The following is an 18701-nucleotide window of genomic DNA, read 5'->3' on the forward strand; positions in this document are numbered from 1 at the left end:
CACAGAGCAGGGCCGATCAGGGGGTTGAGGAGCTCCCCCCTGTCACTCACAGAGTAGGGCCGATAGGGGAGTTGGGGCTCCACCCCCTGTCACACACAGAGCAGGGCGGATCAGGGGGTTGGGGCGCCGCCACTGTTGTACTCAGGGCAGGGCCGATGGGGAGGTTATGGCTCTACCCCGTCACACACAGAGCAGGTCCTGTTGGGGGGGGGGGTGTTGCGGCGTCGCACCCTGTCACACACAGAGCCGCAGGGCGATCAGGGGGTTGGGGAGCTCCCCCCTATCAGGCACAGAGCAGGGCTGATCAGGGGGTTGGGGCGCCTTCCCCGGTCACGAACAGAGCAGTGCGGATAGGGAGGTTGTGGCCCCGCCCCCTGTCACACACAGAGCCGCAGGGCGATCAGGGGATTTGGGCGCTGCCCCCTGTCACGCTGATCTCAGTGCCGGGAGGCCTCGCGGCTCCGCTGATCCCGGTGCTGGGAGGCATATTACCCTTTTACTATATAGGATAGAGGCCTGGTGCACGTGTGGGGGCCGGCTGGTTTGCCCTGAAGGTTGTCCTGGATCAGGGTGGGGGTCCCCACTGGGGTGCCTGGCCAGCCTGGGTGAGGGGATGATGGCTGTTTGCAGCTGGTCACACCCCCTTCAGGGTTGGGGTCCCCACTGGGGTGCCTGGCCAGTCTGGGTGAGGGGCTTAGGGCTGTTTTCAGGCTGGCGGGTGACTGAAGCTCCCAACTGCTCCTTTTTTTCTTTTTTTTTATTTTGGGCCAGCTTTAGCTCTGAGGCTTGGCTCCAGCTCTTAGGCCTCGGCTGCTGAAAACAGGTATCTGGTTTGTTTGGGTTCTATAATCGAAACAGTGTTTCAACTCCAGCTCTGAGGTCCCGGCTGGCTGAAAGCAGGTTTCTGGGGTTTTGTTTAGCTTCTATATTTGCAATAATGTTTCAAACTGCAAGCTCAGAGGCCGGCAGCGGCAGGCGGGGAACGTTGGAGTCCTCCGTTACTGAAGCAAGCAAGCCTCATGTTCGCTTCAAGCTGCCTGGCTGCTGGCCGCCATCTTGGTGGCAGTTAATTTGCATATCGCATTGATTAGCCAATGGGAAGGGTAGCGGAGGTACGGCTAATTACCATGTTTCTCTTTTATTAGATAGGATTATAAAATGCTGCCTTTAGTTCTAGAAAAATTTCTGAGGTTTATGTTTTTCTTGGGAGATCCTTAGATAAAACGTATTTTTTTTGTTCTTTGTAAGGTCTTCGAGAAAATAAGTGAGCAGAACTAGTGCTAGAAAAAGAAATTTATTTCTTTAAAATATTTTAAAATTGATTTTAGAGAGAGGAAGTGAGAGAGAGAAAGAGAGAAACATCAATTGGTTGCCTCCGGCTCTTTCCCAGATCTGGGATCAAACCCGCCTCCTGGGTGTGTGCCATGATTGGGAATAGAAGGCTTTGGTGCACATGAAGACGTTCCAGTCAAGTGAGCCACCCGGTCAGGATGAATTACCAGCTTCTAACTCTGTTTCTACCGCTGATAGCATGTTCACATTAGCCTTCTTTATTGTTTCTCTGTTTCATTTTATTCTAGTTTTTTTCTAAGGAATATCCATTAAACTATTAAATTATTAATAGCTAGTTAGCTAGTAATATTTGCTTATCATTAAATGTATATGTATATTATGTATGTTTACATAACCCTATATAATCAAAGGGTAATATGCAAATCGACGAACGGCAAAATGACCTGTCACTATGACGTGCACTGACCACCAGGGGGCAGACGCTCAATGCAGGAGCTGCCCCCAGCCGGCCAACCTCTTGGTCCCTCCCCCAATCCAGCAGGCTCAGATCGCCTGATGGCGAACAAGGAACTGGGGATGGGTGGCGGCAGGGAGTGGGGCAGGCTGCTGGTAGCCAGGGAATATGGCTCTGATTGAGGCCAGGCCTAGGCACCATACCCATGCACGAATTTCGTGCTCCGAGCTTCTAGTCTGTATTATAAATTAAAAGATAAACTGAACATTTGGAAACTCATAAAAACTTAATTTCCTTTCTTTAGTAATAGAGCTTATATTCAAAGATTTTTATTTTAAAGTTATTTTATTTTTCTCGCAGTGAGTTTTTAGCAGAAGACAGTCAAGAGAAGTTTTGGAATTTTGTAGAAGCCAGTCAAAATATTGGATCATCAGATCATCACGGTAAATTGAAGCCAATGCTGCTTTGACTTCGTTGTCTGGGAAAATATTGGAAAAACGCTCTTTCAGAGCACGTGTGGCATGGCAGTTACTAGGACCCACTTTTAACTTAATGACTAGAGTTATGATGGCAGCCAGCAGAGCCAACACAGACTAATAATTATTTTTGAAGTTTATAACTTTGGTTTTAAGCACTATCCTTGACTTTCACCTTCTTCTTTTTGTCTTGTTTTATTAAAAATGTGTGACTATTTTGTGGAAGTCACAATCATTTAGTATTAAGTTAATACCCATCAGATTTGACTCACTTTTTTTGTTATGAACCAATTACATAACCAATCTATTATCTGTTAAGTCTAACTTTTTTATTTATTTGTTTGTTTATTTATTGGTTAATCCTCAGGATACTTTTTCCATTAATTGTTAGAGAGAGTGGAAGGAAGAGAGGGAGGGGGACACAGAGAGAAAAATATCAATGTGAGAGGGACACATCAATTGGTTGCCTCCCACATGTACCCCAACTTGGGCTTGGGATCCAGTCTGCAACCCAGATATACGCCCTTGACTGGGAATTGAACCCGAGACCCTTCAGTGCGTGGGCCGATGCTCTAACCTCTGCACAACACTGGCCAGGGCAAGTTTGTTATTACTAAGTTAGTGCCACCAAAAATGTTTTCTGTTATGTCTGCCAGACACTCACAGCTTGAGTGTCAAGGTATCAAGTAATTGCAGTGTAAATTTTCTCATTTGTTTACAGATTATGATGTGCTTTTATATACATTTTCTAATTCAATATAAGCTATATAGAGTATAAACATTAATAGTTAAAGACATATATGAGTAGCTAAAACCTTGGTATTACATTGACAGGCACATACGCCTTTTTTTAAGAGAAAATATGTAAAAATTTCGTGACTGCTGCCGCTGCTAACAGTAAACTAAATTGATTTTAACTTCGATTTTTATTCAAACAATATGTATTAAAAAAGTTATGTCTGAATTTTTTGTGGTATAAATACAGAACAATTTTGAACAAGCATCTGTAAGTTTAAGTTATGTAATTCAGAGTCAACTAGAATTGTTTGAGTTATCAGAAAAATCATTTTACATTTTATAATTTCATGAAACAAATTATAAAGTGGGCTTTATAATGAATTTGAACTCTTGACATATAAATGACATGTCTTCAATATAAATGGTAGTGTTCTTGGTTAGAATTATGTGAGTATGAATTCTTGGAAGTGATCATAAAAGTATGTTAAACTTTTTATTTGAATTATTATCTGTAGTCTACCACCCAAAGATATTCATCATTAACATTCTGACACAACTTTGAGATAGTCCTTTGTGATCTCTTTTTCTACTTAGATGCTAATGCAGAATGACCTTTTATATTTTGATTTTTAAAATGTTAATATTTTCTAAAGAAAAGCTATGAGAAAGGTTATACTTACACAGAAAAATCTTGTTGCCTCCCTCTTTTTGTTTCTCTTCCATTTTTAAAAAATATATATTTTATTGATTTTTTTACAGAGAGGACGGGAGAGGGATAGAAAGTTAGAAATATTGATGAGAGAGAAACATCGATTAGCTGCCTCCTGCACACCCCCTACTGGGGATGTGCCCGCAACCAAGGTACGTGCCCGTGATTGGAATCGAACCTGGGACCCTCCAGTCCGCAGGCTGACACTCTATCCACTGAGCCAAACCAGTTAGGCCTCTCTTCCATTTTTTATAACCATTTAATTTAATTTGTTTAGCCTTTAATTTTTTTGCAACAAATACATATGTATTCTTATTTCTCATTCTTTCTTAGAAAAATGATAGCTTATGGTATAGATTGCTTTATATGTTGCGCTTTTCATTTAGCAACATATCCTTGGGATTTTTTCATATTGGTTCATGTACTTTTTTCTTCCTAGATAATTTGTTCCAATTGTTTGTTTAAATGCTTTATCTCAAACTGTAGTTTTATCAGTATCTTTTAATACCTTGTACTTCCTCATCACCTGGCTCAGGAGTGTTGGGTTATTTGAGTAGATAACATGTAGCAGGCACTAGGGATACGAAGACAAATAAGTCATAGTTTCTGCTTGTGGGGACTCAGACTATATGGGGTGGGGTAGATAGTGAATAATTTAGTAAATAATGTGAATGAAAGTGGTAAGCAAAGAAATATGAGAGTAAAGAAAAGATGTATGTGGTCCAGTGAAGCATGGGTGGTATTGGGGGTGTCTTTTTGGAGTAGGTAACTAGCAATCCCATGGGGAAGGAAGACTGAACAAAAGGTAGAAGGGAGGGAAAGTCCACTTGCGTTGTGTACTCCAGGGAATTCGAAGCATCTGACAATAGTTCAAGACAGTATATTGGTAAAATGCTGCTTTCATATGTCTTTGTATCCCATACCTCTATACCTTACAAACTATCTTACTTGGATATCTCTAGTCATATGATTATTTTGGTTCATATTTTTCCTTGGCAGGCACTGATTACTCCTATTATCATGCAATATTGGGAGCTGCATTTCCGTTTCTGTCACCTCTGCAGCAGAATTTGCTGAAATTTTCTCTGTCTCTCCATTCCTACTCTGCTACAATTCAAGCCTTCCAACAGGTGAGTTCAGTGCTTACACATAACAGTATTTGTTAAGGGTTGTATAGCATGATAATTGGATATATTGTAGTTGCATTGCAAAGCTGTAACTTTTCTGCCTAAAATTTTCTAGGATTTATGATTTGTTTGTAAATAAGCAAAGTTGTTAAATCTTCAAACCACATATTATAAGAAATATAATTGCACTTATTTTTATTTAAGAATGAAAAAAAGAGTATGTACACAAAAAAAGAGACTACGAGACTTCATTTGTACAACAGAGCCTAGGAGGTAGTCTTTGTTTTGTTAATCATCGCTAAGGATATTTTTTTTTATTGCTTTTCCAGAGTATGGAAGGAAGGGAAAGGGGGAAGAGAAAGAGAGAGAGAAACATTGATGTGAAAGAGACACATCGACTGGTTGCCTCCTGCATGAACCTTGATTGCCCAGGGTTGGGAAGCGAACCCGGAACCCAGGTGCATGCCCTTTGACTGGGAATTGAACCTGAGACCCTTCTGTGTGTGGGCTGATGCTCTCACCACTTAGAACACTCACCAGGGCAGGAGGTAGGGTCTTGCTAATCCAGTGGACCTTGACTCTGATCACAGCCTATAGATCTCAAAGCAGTTCACAGGAAATAGGGAAATGTGAAATGTGAGGCAGTATCACAGGGTGGTACAGTCAGGAAAATCGAGCATGCGGGAGACTTTAGGGTAACATGATTTGATATCTTCAACAAATAAGTTAAATGGAAAGGGAAAGTGGGAAGGAGACACTTCAAAAGAGATTAAACATGTGTCAACTTAATGCAATTTGCAGATCTTGTTCGATTTTTCTAAAAATATATTTTTATTATTGACTAGTGGCCTGGTGCATGAATTTGTGCACATTGAAAGGAAATTAATTAGAAGAAATATTTTAATATCACTATTTGCTCTTTCTCTATAATAGAAGTGTCAGATGAAAGAAAATTAGTAAAATGTATATAAAAATAACATATAAATTGATTAGTAAATAAACAACATGACAACAAAGACATTATATAAAAACAAAAACATGATATAAAAACAACAAAACATGTTATAAAAACAACATTGATAAAAACAATGACTGATGAAGTGATTAAACTCATTCTAATATCTCCTTGTATACCACATTAAGAGTAAAAACACTTTCAGGGTGCTTGACTTATGTCAACAAAAACAATCAAATTCACGAACGACAATGACAGATTGAAACATGCATGTGATTGCTGCCTGCGAGAGCTTTATATGTATCGCACATACGCGAGTCAACATTTATTTTTAAATTGCCAGTGTGTGTCATATGTACTGGCCCTGGTCAGTCATTCGGACGAACGGATGGACGGTCGGTCGGTTACTTAGCCATTTATATATATAGATAGTATTACAGATATCTCCCATTTCTCCTCTTTTACTCCGCTCCTCTGAGCCCAGGTCTTCACTACCCTACTGCCTGTGTCCATGTGCTGTGCATATAAGTATATAAGTTCTTTGGTTTATTTCTTCTCAAACCCCACCCCCACATTGAGGTATATCAGTCTGTTCCATGCCTCCCTGCTTCCGGTCTTCTTTTGTTGGTTAATTCATTTTTGTTCATTAGATTCCACAAATAAGTGAAATCATGTGATATTTATCTTTCTCAGATTGGCTTATTTCACATAGCATAATAGTCTTCAGATTCATCCATGATGTCACAAAGGGTAAAAGACCCTACTTTCTTACAGTTGCATGTGCTCCATGGTGTAAATGTTTGACAGCTTTTTTATCCACTCATCTACTGGTGGGCACTTGGGCTGTTTCCAAATCTTAGCTATTGTAAGCACTGCTATGAACATAGGGGTGCATATACTCTTTCTGATTGGTGATTCAGGTTTTTAGGATATATTCCTAGAAGTGGAATAACTGGATAAAACAGGAGTTCCATTTTTAAATTTTTAAGGAAATCCATACTGTTTTTCATAATAGTTGTACCAATCTGCATTCCCACCAGCAGTGAACTAGTATTCTCTTTTCTCTACATCCTTGCCAGCACTTGTTGTTTGTTGAGTTTTTTATGTTAGCCATTCTGACAGGTGTGAAGTGATACCTCATTGTGGTTTTATTTATTTTTTAATATTTTAAAATAGTTCTTTATTTTTAAAACTATTACATATGTCCCCTTTTCCCCCCCATTGCGCCCCTCCAGCCTGCCCCCGCCCACCGCCCCAGGCCTTCACTACCCTATTGTCTGTGTCCATGGGTTATTCATATATGCATACAAGGTCATTGACTGATCACCTCCCACCCACCCTACCCCACCTTCCCTCTGAGATTCTGCACTCTGTTCCATGTTTCCATGTATCTGGATCTATTTGGTTCATCAGTTTATTTTGTTCATTAGATTCCACCTATGAGTGAGATTATGTGATGTTTGTCTTTCTTGCTTAGGATGATACTCTCCAGGTCCCTCCATGCTGTCTCAAAGCGTAAGGGATACTTCTTTTTTACCGCTGCATAGTAAAGACAGTTTCTTCAATAAATGGTGTTGGGAGACTTGGATAGATACATGCAAAAAAGTGAAACTAGACCACCAACTTACACCATACACAAGAGTAAACTCAAAATGTATAAAAAGACTTAAATGTAAGTTGTGAAACCATAAAAATCCTAGAAGAAACCATAGGCAGCAAAATCTCAGAGTGATATGTTTACAGATACATCGCCTAGGGCAAAGGAAACTAAGAAAATATATAAAGCTATGTAAAGATGAAATCATGAGTTCATACTGATATTTTCAATTTAAATTAAGGATTACTTTGTTACATGTATGTTTCTTTTCTTCCACATTGAGAATCTTAGTTCTGAAAGATATAAGGGATGATAGAATTAGACTGTCTCAATATTACTTGTTTGTCTATGTTACATACACAATAGCATTAACAATAAGAGTCATACTATTGCCACAATTACATTTACTGAATACAATAAAAGAATTTTCTTTTGGCCTAGTGATCCCTATTCTCCATCCCCCCATTCTACAAAATGAGTATATTCTACCTAGAACATAGATGTTTCATTTCATATACTATCTCCCTTTAATCCTCATTTAGTTGTGCTTATGTAAATAATAATATCTTTAATGTTCACCACCATTCCTTTTGCCAACTGTCTCTAGTCAGTTGGCTTTCCGGATGCTGCTTGTTGGTAGGTTTCTCCGGAAGGGCTCACGGAAATGGTATTTGAGTTTTTGCATGTTTATATAACAGTCTGTATATAAAATAGTTGGTTTATATTTTTCTTTCTTGACTATCTTAAGTATATTTATTTACTTTTAGTGTATGTCTTTCTTGTAGAAAAATGATAGTATATTTTTTTCCCTTAAGAGTCTCTTGGTTTTTTGTCTAGAAGCCCAATGGATTTCTTTAAAGTCATAGTTTACTAGAATGTAATATAGCAGTGATTGTTCTGGGCCAGTTTTTTTAGGTATATAGTATGTTCTTTTAATGTAGAGTTTCTAATCATTTTTTATTTCCAGAAAGTTTCCTTCAAAACTTAAATTTGTTCTGTACCGTGTTTTGAAATTGTTTATTATCTATATGTTGAATTTTCTTTACCGGCACATGCCCAGGTTGCAGGCTCAATCCCCAGTGTGGGGCATGCAGAAGGCAGCCCGATTAATGATTCTCTCATCATTGGTGTTTCTAGCTCTTTTCCTTTCTCCCTTCCTCTCTGAAATCAATAAAAATATATATTTTTTAAAAGTGTAGCTCTTCAGCTGGATATCAGGCAGTGCTAGTGTAGAAGATTTCCGTCACCATAGAACTTTCCCTTGTGTAACGCTCATCTGTAAGTGCAGAGTGATAGGTTCCCTCTGGGCGGGAGCTGGCGTCAGTGGTGGCAGTGGTATCCCCACCCTAATGCACCACTCCCTGTGTCCAACCCGTGCCCTGCCTGGGAACTGCAAGGACCCCTCACAAACTGCGGCCTGGTGAAACTCGACTGAGCTACAGTTATCAGGTTCCCCATGGCCCATTCTGGACCCGCCCTCCTCTGCAGTCTTGCCCTGGGACCAGCCAGGGGCCTCCGTCCTCCTCTCAGAGGTGTAGTTGCGTGGCCCCAGCCTCTCTCTTCATCCACCGGCTCCAAGGCAAAATTCATGTTGGAGGGAAATATAAATTGTACGAAAATTGGGTCTGGCTCCTTCGGGGACATTTATCTGGTTATCGACATCACCAATGGTGAGGAAGTGGCATGCCTGTGCTGCAGGAGAGCAAACTCTATAAGATTCTTCAAGGTGTGGTTGGCATGCCCTACATAAGGAGGTACGGTCAGTAAAAAGACTTCAGTGTGCTAGTCATGGATTGTGCTGGGCCCAGCCTGGAAGACATGAATCGTATGGGCCCAGCCTGGACACCTCCTCAGTGTCTGTTCAAGGAGGTCCGTAATGAAAACTGTACTGATGTTAGTTGACCCGATGATCAGTAGAATTGAATATGTGCACATAAAGAATGTTATATACAGAGACATTATATCAGATAACTTCCTAATGGGTATTGGGCATCACTGTAATAAGTTATTCCTTATTCATTTCGGTTTGGCCATAAGTACAGAGTCAACAGGATGAGGCAACACATACCATGGATCGTGTTGGCAACACGATTTTTATACCATGGATAAAAATCTTACTGGCACTGCTGATACGCTAGCATCAATGCACATCTTTGTATTGAACAGAGGTGCTGAGATGACATGGAATCAATAGGATCTGTTTTGATGTATTTTAATGGAATCAGTCTGCCATGGCAAGGACTAAAGGCTGCAACAAAGATATTAAAAAAACATGTGAGAAGATTAGTGAAAAGAAGTTTAATGTAAGGGGTTTCCTGCAGAATTTGTCATGCTTAAACTATTGTTGGGGCTGTGTTTGAGGATGCCCTGGATCACGTGTATCTGAGGCAGCCACTTTTAGGACCCTGAGTCATCAATAGGACTGCACGTTTGGACAATGTTAAAGCAGAAAGCAGCACATGAGGCAGCTTCAGGTGGGCAGGATCAGCAGGCCCATCCCCCACAGGTTTCTGAGCATGAATCGATGAACAGAAGCAGCTGTGTTGTGATCGGAGAAGTATTTGTTTCTCCCCAAATGTAGAAGTTTTAGTTCTTATGTACACTAGCCAGTGGTTATGAGGAACCATTTACTTGGTGTAAAGAACTTAATTTCAGTATAAACTGAGTCAGGGCAGCACTGGTGATGCTCTGTCCTGGGCTGTAGACACTCTAATTGTGAATCTTAACACAAAGTGAAGCATTTTTTTCAAGTGGAAAAGTTAACTAAATGGTTGCTTCACACAAATTGGTGAAGAAGTTGTGCTTATGCCATTTTTTTTGTTGTTAAAATCTTTCACTATACTTTTAGTATACTTTGAACTATACTGCTTTGAGATCTCATTTCAGAAGAACAGCATGAACAACCTTCAGCCATACCTGTTTTGGTTGTAAATGTGCACAATTGTGCGTTCTTAGAGTTTATCCATGCTGTGGGATTTGCAAGTTGTTCACCTAAAACAGTCTTAATGTGGTGGCTTCTTGTTGCAAGCCAGCTGATTTGGTAGCAGCCAAAGATTCTGTGTTTGAGCATATGAAAGACTGCCTGCTTACCTGTGCTAGACACAACAGCATTCAAAGCAAGGACTCAACAGTTTAGTGACCACTAGATTATCCTTAGGATTCTGCATTAACTCTATAATGTTATTGGTATCTATATATATAAAAAGGCAGCTACCTAACAGCTGGTCGCTATGACATCCACTGTGGCCAGCAAACTGGCCCGATCGGGGTGGGGCCGACGGCCAACCTTGAGGCCCCTCCCCACTGCTGGCCTGCCTCTGATCCCACTCTCCCACACCGATCAAGAGCTGGACCTCCTGGCCAAACATCCCCAACTTTCTCCCCCCACCCACCTGCCAGCCGCGCTCCCGATCAGCCTGCCCCACCACAATAGGTCCACAGCCCCTTCCCCCGGCCAGCCCCACCCCTGACCGCCCCCCCCCCCCATCCCAATAGGGGGCAGAGCCAGCTGGCCAACCACCCACGGCCCCTTCCCCAGGCTGCTGGCCCTCTATTGGAACCCCCCACCTACCCCATTTGGGGGTGGGGCCTTCTGGCCCACCGCCCACAGCCCCTCTCCATGGCTGTCCCTGCCCCCAATCGGCCCCCCAACCCCAATTGGGGTTGGGGCCCACCGGCCAATAGCCCGCAGCCCCTTTCCCCAGCCGGCCGGCCCTGATCCGGGGCCCTGATGGGGTCCCAGTCCTGGTTGGGCTGGCCGGCCAACCTCCTGCCATCTCCTCCTGACAGGCCCAGCCCCGATCCACCCCGATTGGGGCCAGGCCAGCTGGACCCCATCCATGCACGAATTTGTGCACTGGGCCTCTGGTTAATAATAAAAAAAGCAGTCCTGGCCTGGTAGCTCAGTTGGTTAGAGTGTTGTCCCTATACGCCAAGGTTTTGGTTCCATCCTGGGTCAGGGCACATACGTGAATTAACCAGTGAATGCATAAATAAGTGGAACAACAAATCAATATTTCTTTCTCTCTTTGTCTTTCTCATTTTCTCTCATTCTCTCTGAAATCAATAAATTAAAAGCGTGTTTGTCACAGAAATTTAGTTAACATCTTAAAACTGAAAATGTATGTATGTTGTTTAGATAAACACTGTAAGCACTTATATTATAGTCATGAATTTTATTTTTATTTTGAAACGGAGCTTATTGATTTACAAGTTCATTAAAAACTAAGAAATGTTTCTGTAAAAATAAAAGAAAGGTGTATTTCTGTTATCTCTCCACCCCTTTTCTTACAGTAGCTTTGTATGGGATTTGACATTGAGGCTTTTCTGCTCATTTTGATGTGAAATTAGTTTTACTTAACTTTTAGAAATGACAAGGCTCCCCTTTCTGTTGATTTTATGTAAGTTTTAAAAAATAATGGTGGTTTAAAAAAAATAGTGGCTTGCTTTTTGAAATTTTCTGACTTTGTTCCTCACATGCGCTTTTACTTGGACTTTCTCATTGCCTCTATCTCTTTGTCTAACTGAAGTTTTATTTCACCCTCAGCAGTTTTTCCTTAGAATGGGGCCCTAGAAGGGAGTCCTGCTTGTGAGTTTGAGAGTTCTGAGTGGCTTACCTGCCCTAACCTCTTTAAACTTTACCATGAGCCCCTTGGGCTCCCCTGATACTAGATTGAACAAAACCCGTTGACCTACCACTTTCCAGTGAAATCTCTTGGCCATTGTGGGTCATCTGAATCTCTTGTTTACCTCTGTGTCCTTTTCCATGGCCTCCTGATAAGTTGGATCTTGTTTGGGTTTTGTATCATGGGGATTTCTTTCCATCTAGTTTTTTCATAAACGTGTCCATTGGTTTTTGCTTTTTGTTATCTAGTTGCTTTGTTTTTGTGGGGAACTTGGGAAAATTGAAAAATTATGCTGTCAGTTGCCATTTGTGCAGAATTTTATTACTTTTTTAAAAATATATTTTTTTATTTATTTCAGAGAGGAAGGGAGAGGGGAGAGAGAAATAGAAACAGCAATGATGAGACAGAATCATTTATCGGCTGCTTCCTGCATATCCCCTACTGGGGATCGACCTGGGCATGTGCCTGTGACTAGAATCGAACCCAGGATCCTTCAATCCACAGATTGATAATCTATCCACTGAGCCAAACCAGCTAGGGCCAGAATTTTATTACTTTTTAACGATAATGGTAGTGTGTTATTTTAAAAAACTCTTATTGCGACATACTAAAACAGTACAAATGAAATGAAATGTTATTTAGAATTTATGTTGTAATGATTCAGTGATGTGTCCTAGAAAGGTAAATGGAATAGATTGGCCATGAGTTGATAATTATTGAATACTAGTGGCCTGGTGCACGAATTCATGCTCATTGAAAGGAAATTATATAGAAGAAGGTGTCTTAATATGTTACATTAGTGGGATCAGTGCGTACGCCAGTGCTTGTCATTTTATCCTTTCCTTTTCTCTTATTATCATACTCACTCTTCTCAGTGTGCCTCTCAGGAAAGTTGTAGATTGACTGGTCTCATTCTGCACTGGCATTAATGCATTTCACTCTAAGCATAATCACCTAGTGTTCAGCCTTTCCCTTGATTATCTTACTTTTATCTTTCATTTTATCTTTCCACATCTACAATTTTTTTAAGCTCTGTTTTCCTGGATCTGGGTTATTCCTCTTATTTTGGTGAGGGGCTTCATGTTAATTTGCATATTATACTTAATTAAGACTGCATCCTTATACTTTGGCACTTAAAATAGACATTTGCAAGCTTAGTTTTCTACAAACTACATACTGCCTTCCCTGGATACCTTTTTATATCTTCTGAGATAGATTTTTAAAGTTCTGTTTTGGGAGTAATAATAACAGCTTCCTCATGGGACGATATTGGGAGGAACTAGAGGAAATTATACAAAGAAAGCAGCTATGGCCTTGGTGTGCGTGTTGGCCCCATGAACTGTGGACCAGCTTGGCTGCATGCTCTCCCCGAGCAGTTCACTGCATGGTAGAGCGTGGTGCGCCCCCAGCCCTGCTGCTGCCTCCACCTCCACCTCGGGACCGGCTGTAGATTAGGCTACAGTCTTTAAGGAGTAGACATATTCTTCAATTCTGTGGTGTCCTTGGTCACACATTTATGGAGTTTCTGAAGAACAGTGGAGATTATTGCCAGGCACAGCACGACCTCTGTGCAGACGAGTGAACTGTAGAAATTCATTACTGCTCCACCAAGAAGCCCCCATGTGAGTGGTTAACCTGGACACAGAAGTGTTGAAAGCTGCAGAGCATTTTGTAAGAGTTCTAACCTGGATGGGGTTGCCCTCAGTGCACTTCCTTGCTATCGCCTCAGTATGACTGGGTTGAAGAATTGCTGCTTCATTTCCCATTACTCCCAACGTCACTCGCAGCACTGAGAGTGTCCAGTGGAGTACCCTGAAGTAGACTCAGTTTCTTTGCATCACTTCTGCATTCAATTTTTAAATTCTTTCATCACCCTATTGAGTGTTTTTTAACTAAATTATCATAGCTCGCATGAATCGCCTGCTCCTGTGGAAGTCACATACAAGAACATGAGATTTCTTATTACACACAATCCAACCAATGCGACCTTAAGCAAACTCATAGCGGAACTTAGAAGTATGGTGTTACCACAGTAGTGAGCATGTGTGGAGCAATTTCTGGCACTCCTGTTGGGGGAAAGAAGACTCCGTGTTCTTGAGTGGCCTTCAATGATGGTGCACCACCATCCAACCAGATTGTTGATGACTGGTTAAATCTTGTAACAATTAAGTTTCATTAAGAGCTGAGTGTTATATTGCTGCTCATTGTGTTGCAGGCCTTGGAGGAGCTCCGGTGTTTGCTGCCTTAGCATTAGTCGAAGGTGGAGTGCGATAGGAAGAGGCAGTGCAGTTCCTAAGACAAAGCGGTGTGGAGCTTGTAGCCGCAAACAACTTCTGTATTTGGAGAAGTTCCGTCCTAAAATGTGTGCGGCTGTGCTTCAAAGACTCTGATGGTCATAGAAACCACTGTTGCATTCAGTAAAATGGGGCCTGATGCCATTGTCTTGGAAGTGGAACTTGAGATGGGACCTAATTTGTCTTACATCTGAGCCGACATGTTGACATGGTGCATAAGTCTAATGAGGCTTTCATAGGAGTGTTGAAAAGCAGTTTTACCAGGCCATAAGCTTGACAGAATTGCAATGTCTGTGTTTGGGTTCTGATCAACCTATTTTGACACTTAGCAAAAGATTCTTACTGTTCAGCATTTAAAATGTGCTTATCATTTGTACCAATTCACTTTTCCTGAAATTATGCAGTATTGAGTTATGTCTTTAAATCTATTCCCATGCCAGAATCTTATCAATATACTAGAGGCCCAGTGCACGAATTTGTGCACAGGTGGTGTCCCTCCGCCTGGCCGGTTGGCTGGCGGGGGGAGGGACCACGGGAGGTTGGCTGGCTGTGGGGAGGGGCCAAAGGAGGTTCTGATCAGTGCCATCGAGGCTGGCCGGCTGGGGGAAGGGGCCATGGGAGGTTGGCCTGCCGCCCCATCGGAGGAGATGGGGCCTTCTGGCCGGGGGGAGGGACTTTGGGAGGTTGGCTGTGGGAGCGCACTGACCATCAGAGGGCAGCTCCTGCATTGAGCTTCTGCCCCCTGGTGGTCAGTGCACCTTATAGCTACCAGTCGACTGGTTGTTCGATCATTCAGTTGCTTAGGCTTTTATATATATAGTTTGATAAAATGGTGGTGTGTATTGATGTTAGTTCAACCATATATTTATACTGTTTGGGAATGTGTGGTTATAGTTTTGTGGGAAAAATAATTTGTCAGTGTTCATCAGCTTGTAAAATTTAGTGCGAGAGCTTAAACATCTAAATGAATGAGAAGCATTTATCATCATTGTTTTTGCTTAAAGTTAACTTTAGAACATGTTAAGACTGAATTGCGTTTCACTTAGTACCTAGTACCATTTGAAGTAAAGTGTGTGTGTGTTTTAACGAATGATTAAAGGAAGTTGTCATTTTAGTAAACTCCTTATAGACACAGTTTGTGAGGGTCATGAAAACTATTTACAGTAGGTCCTTGGGTTACGTCTGATCCGTTCCTACCGTGCGACGTAATGTGATTTTCGCCGTAAGTCGGAACCCACCTACATAAGCACCTACGTCACTCACATGGAGCACGTACACAGCAGTAATGAAGTGAAACAGAAAAAAAATTTAAAAGATAACAATTCCTGACCTTTACTTGTGGTAAATAAATAATAAAAAACATAAAGCACATATGTACATACGTCGAAATGATGGAACTTTTTTTTTTTATAAATAAATGGGAGATGGCAGTGTAACCATGAAACAACATACGTTTAGTCCAACGTAACCCGAGGACTGCCTGTATCCATTATAAACTGCTTTTTAGAGATTTAGATAAATTTGAACCATTATGTACTATTCTGTACTGAGAAGAAACAGTATATATAGTAGGGGAAGTCTTTGATTTTAATTTCAATTCTACCAAATAATAACTGGTTAGGGTCAACGTCTGAGCTTCAGTTTTCTCATTTATAAATTAACTAGAGGCCCGGTGCACAAAAATTTGTGCACTGGCGGGGGAGGGGGGTGTCCCTCAGCCCGGCCTGTGCCCTCTCACAGTCTGGGACCCCTTGGGAGATAACGACCTGCTGGCTTAGGCCCACTCCCGGGTGGCAGAGGGCAGGCCCAATCGCTAGGTGCAGCCCCTGGTCGGGCTCAGAGCAGGGCCGATTGGGGAGTTGGGGTGCCTTCCCCTGTCATGCACAGAGCAGGGCGGATCAGGAGGTTGGGATGCCACCCTCAGTCACGCTCAGGGTAGGGCCGATTGGGGGGTTGGGGCATCGCCCCCATCACACTTAAGGCAGGGTCGATGGGGAGGTTGCAGCACCACCCCCTGTCACGCACAGAGCAGGGCGGATCAGGGGGTTGTGGTGCCACCCCTGTCACATACAGAGCTGGCCGATCAGGGGGTTGGGGCGCTGCCCCCTGTCACACACAGAGCAGGGCCCATCAGGGGGTTTGGGGCTCCGCACCGTGTCACACACAGAGCAGGGCCCATCAGGGGGGTTGGGGCTCCGCACCCTGTCACACACAGAGCAGGGCCCATCAGGGGGGTTGGGGCTCCGTACCCTGTCACACACAAGGCAGGGCCTATCAGGGGGTTGGGGAGCTCTCCCCTGTCATGCACAGAGCAGGGCCGATCAGGAGGTTGTGATGCCGCCCTCAGTCACACTCAGGATAGGGCCAATTGGGGGGTTGGGGCGCCGCCCCCTGTCACACTCAAGGCATGGTCGATGGGGCGGTTGGGGCACTGCCCTATCACCTACAGAGCAGGGCCGATCAGGGGGTTGGGGCACTCCCCCCTGTCACACTCAGGGCAGGGCCGATGGGGGGGGGTTGCGGCCCCACCCTGTCACAGAGCAGGGCCCATGGGGGGGTTGAAGGACCGTACCCTGTCACACACAGAGCAGGGCCGATCAGGGGGTTGGGGAGCTCCCCCCTATCAGGTACAGAGCAGGGCTGATCAGGGGGTTGGGGCGCCTTCCCCTGTTATGAACAGAGCAGGGCGAATAGGGAGGTTGTGGCCCTGCCCCCAGTCACACACAGAGCCGCAGGGCGATCAGGGGTCACGCTGATCCCGGTGGCAGGAGGCCTCGTGGTTCCACTGATCCTGGTGCTGGGAGGCTTATTACCCTTTTACTATATAGGATAGAGGCCTGGTACACGATGGGTGTCAGCTGATTTGCCCTGAAGGGTGTCCTGGATCAGGGTGGGGGTCCCCACTGGGGTGCCTGGCCAGTCTGGGTGAGGGGCTGAGGGCTGTTTTCAGGCTGGCAGGTGACTGAAGCTTCCAACCGCTCCTTTTTTTTTTTTTTTTTTTTTTTTTTATTCTGGGCCAGTTTTAGCTTTGAGGCTTGGCTCCAGCTCTTAGGCCTCCACTGCTGAAAGCAGGTTTCTGGCCTTTGTTTACCTTCTGTATTTGAAACAATGTTGCGATCCTGCTGGCTGAATCCCGGTGGACTAAAGTAGGTTTCTGGGGTTTGGTTTAGCTTCTATATTTGTAACATAGTTGCTTAGAGTTGCAGCTCAGAGGCCGGCAGCGGCAGGCGGGGAACGTTGGAGTCCTCCGTCACTGAAGTAAGCAAACCTCATGTTAGTTTCAAGCTGCCTGGCTGCCGGCCGCCATCTTGGCTGGCAGTTAATTTGCATAACGCCCTGATTAGCCAATGGGAAGGGTAGCGGTCATACGCCATTACCATGTTTCTCTTTTATTAGATAGGATTATATAACTTTATAGGTTTTTAATTAATTTAAACGTAAGTATTTGGAACAAGAGGGCTTGATAAATGTTAAGTTTCTTTCAGTAATCTGAAATATGCATACATAGCTCATGCTAATCTAAAAGGTCCTTGTCTGTTTCTTTTTTTAAATTACAGTTACATCCAAGTAAACGACTCAAATTTGAGTGAAAAAAAAAGAAAGCAGCTACATGTAAAGCTCTTCCTGTCACATAACGGGTGTTCAATAGATGATAATTTTTGCTTTTACTGATGTTTTGTTATTTTATTATCTATTTAGATTATGCATTTCTTTAGCTTGTCTTTGGTTAGAAGTTATTTTTAAAAAGACTTGTCTTAAAATGACAGATAGCGGCAGATGAGCCTCCACCGGAAGGATGTAGTTCATTTTTCTCAGTGCACGGAAGGAAGGCCTGTGATGTCGATGCCCTTGAGACTCTTCTGCTGACAGCACCTGAAAGGTAGCTTGTGTGTTTCTCTCTGTAAATGTCATGCGTTCATTGTGCTCCTTTTTCGTAAACATCAAGATGACTTCTAGTTTTTCATGAGCTTTGTAGTCTCGAGTATGGAATCTGGAACCAGGCTGATTAGATTTGGCTTCCAGCTCTGTGGCTTAAAATGTTTTGTGAACGCAGGCAGATCACTTAACCTTTCTTTCTCATCTCATTTTAAAATGGAGATAATAAGAGTACTTGCCGTAACCGGTTTGGCTCAGTGGATAGAGCGTTGGCCTGCAGACTGAAAGGTCCCAGGTTTGATTCCGGTCAAGGGCATGTACCTTGGTTGCGGGCACATCCCCAGTAGGAGGTGTGCAGGAGGCAGCTGATCGATGTTTCTCTCTCATCGATGTTTCTAACTCTCTATCCCTCTCCCTTCCTCTCTGTAAAAAATCAATAAATATATTTAAAAAGCAAAAAGAGTACTTAATATTACTGTTATTATTGAGTAGTGACTGTATCTGAGAAATTACATGTGCTTTGTCATCAGCTCAGTGAGGAATGCTCTGTGCACTAG

The 18701-nt window shown here is 42.9% G+C and overlaps 1 protein-coding gene and 2 pseudogenes across 10 annotated transcripts in view; all 3 read left to right on the plus strand.

Moving 5' to 3' along the window:
- Positions 1-18701, plus strand: part of UGGT1 (UDP-glucose glycoprotein glucosyltransferase 1) — a 190335-nt gene that overhangs the window by 14550 nt on the left and 157084 nt on the right. For all 10 annotated transcript variants that reach the window (XM_036318740.1, XM_036318734.1, XM_036318739.1 and 7 more), the window contains 3 exons: positions 2108-2190; positions 4670-4800; positions 18036-18148. In XM_036318740.1, coding sequence (XP_036174633.1) covers positions 2108-2190; positions 4670-4800; positions 18036-18148 — 327 coding nt within the window. The remainder of the gene's footprint in view (positions 1-2107; positions 2191-4669; positions 4801-18035; positions 18149-18701) is intronic.
- LOC118661136 lies at positions 8107-10539 on the plus strand (annotated as a pseudogene).
- LOC118661137 lies at positions 13181-15358 on the plus strand (annotated as a pseudogene).

The sequence above is a fragment of the Myotis myotis genome, unplaced genomic scaffold, assembly GCF_014108235.1.
Source record: "Myotis myotis isolate mMyoMyo1 unplaced genomic scaffold, mMyoMyo1.p scaffold_m19_p_8, whole genome shotgun sequence".
NCBI classification, from domain to species: domain Eukaryota; kingdom Metazoa; phylum Chordata; class Mammalia; order Chiroptera; family Vespertilionidae; genus Myotis; species Myotis myotis.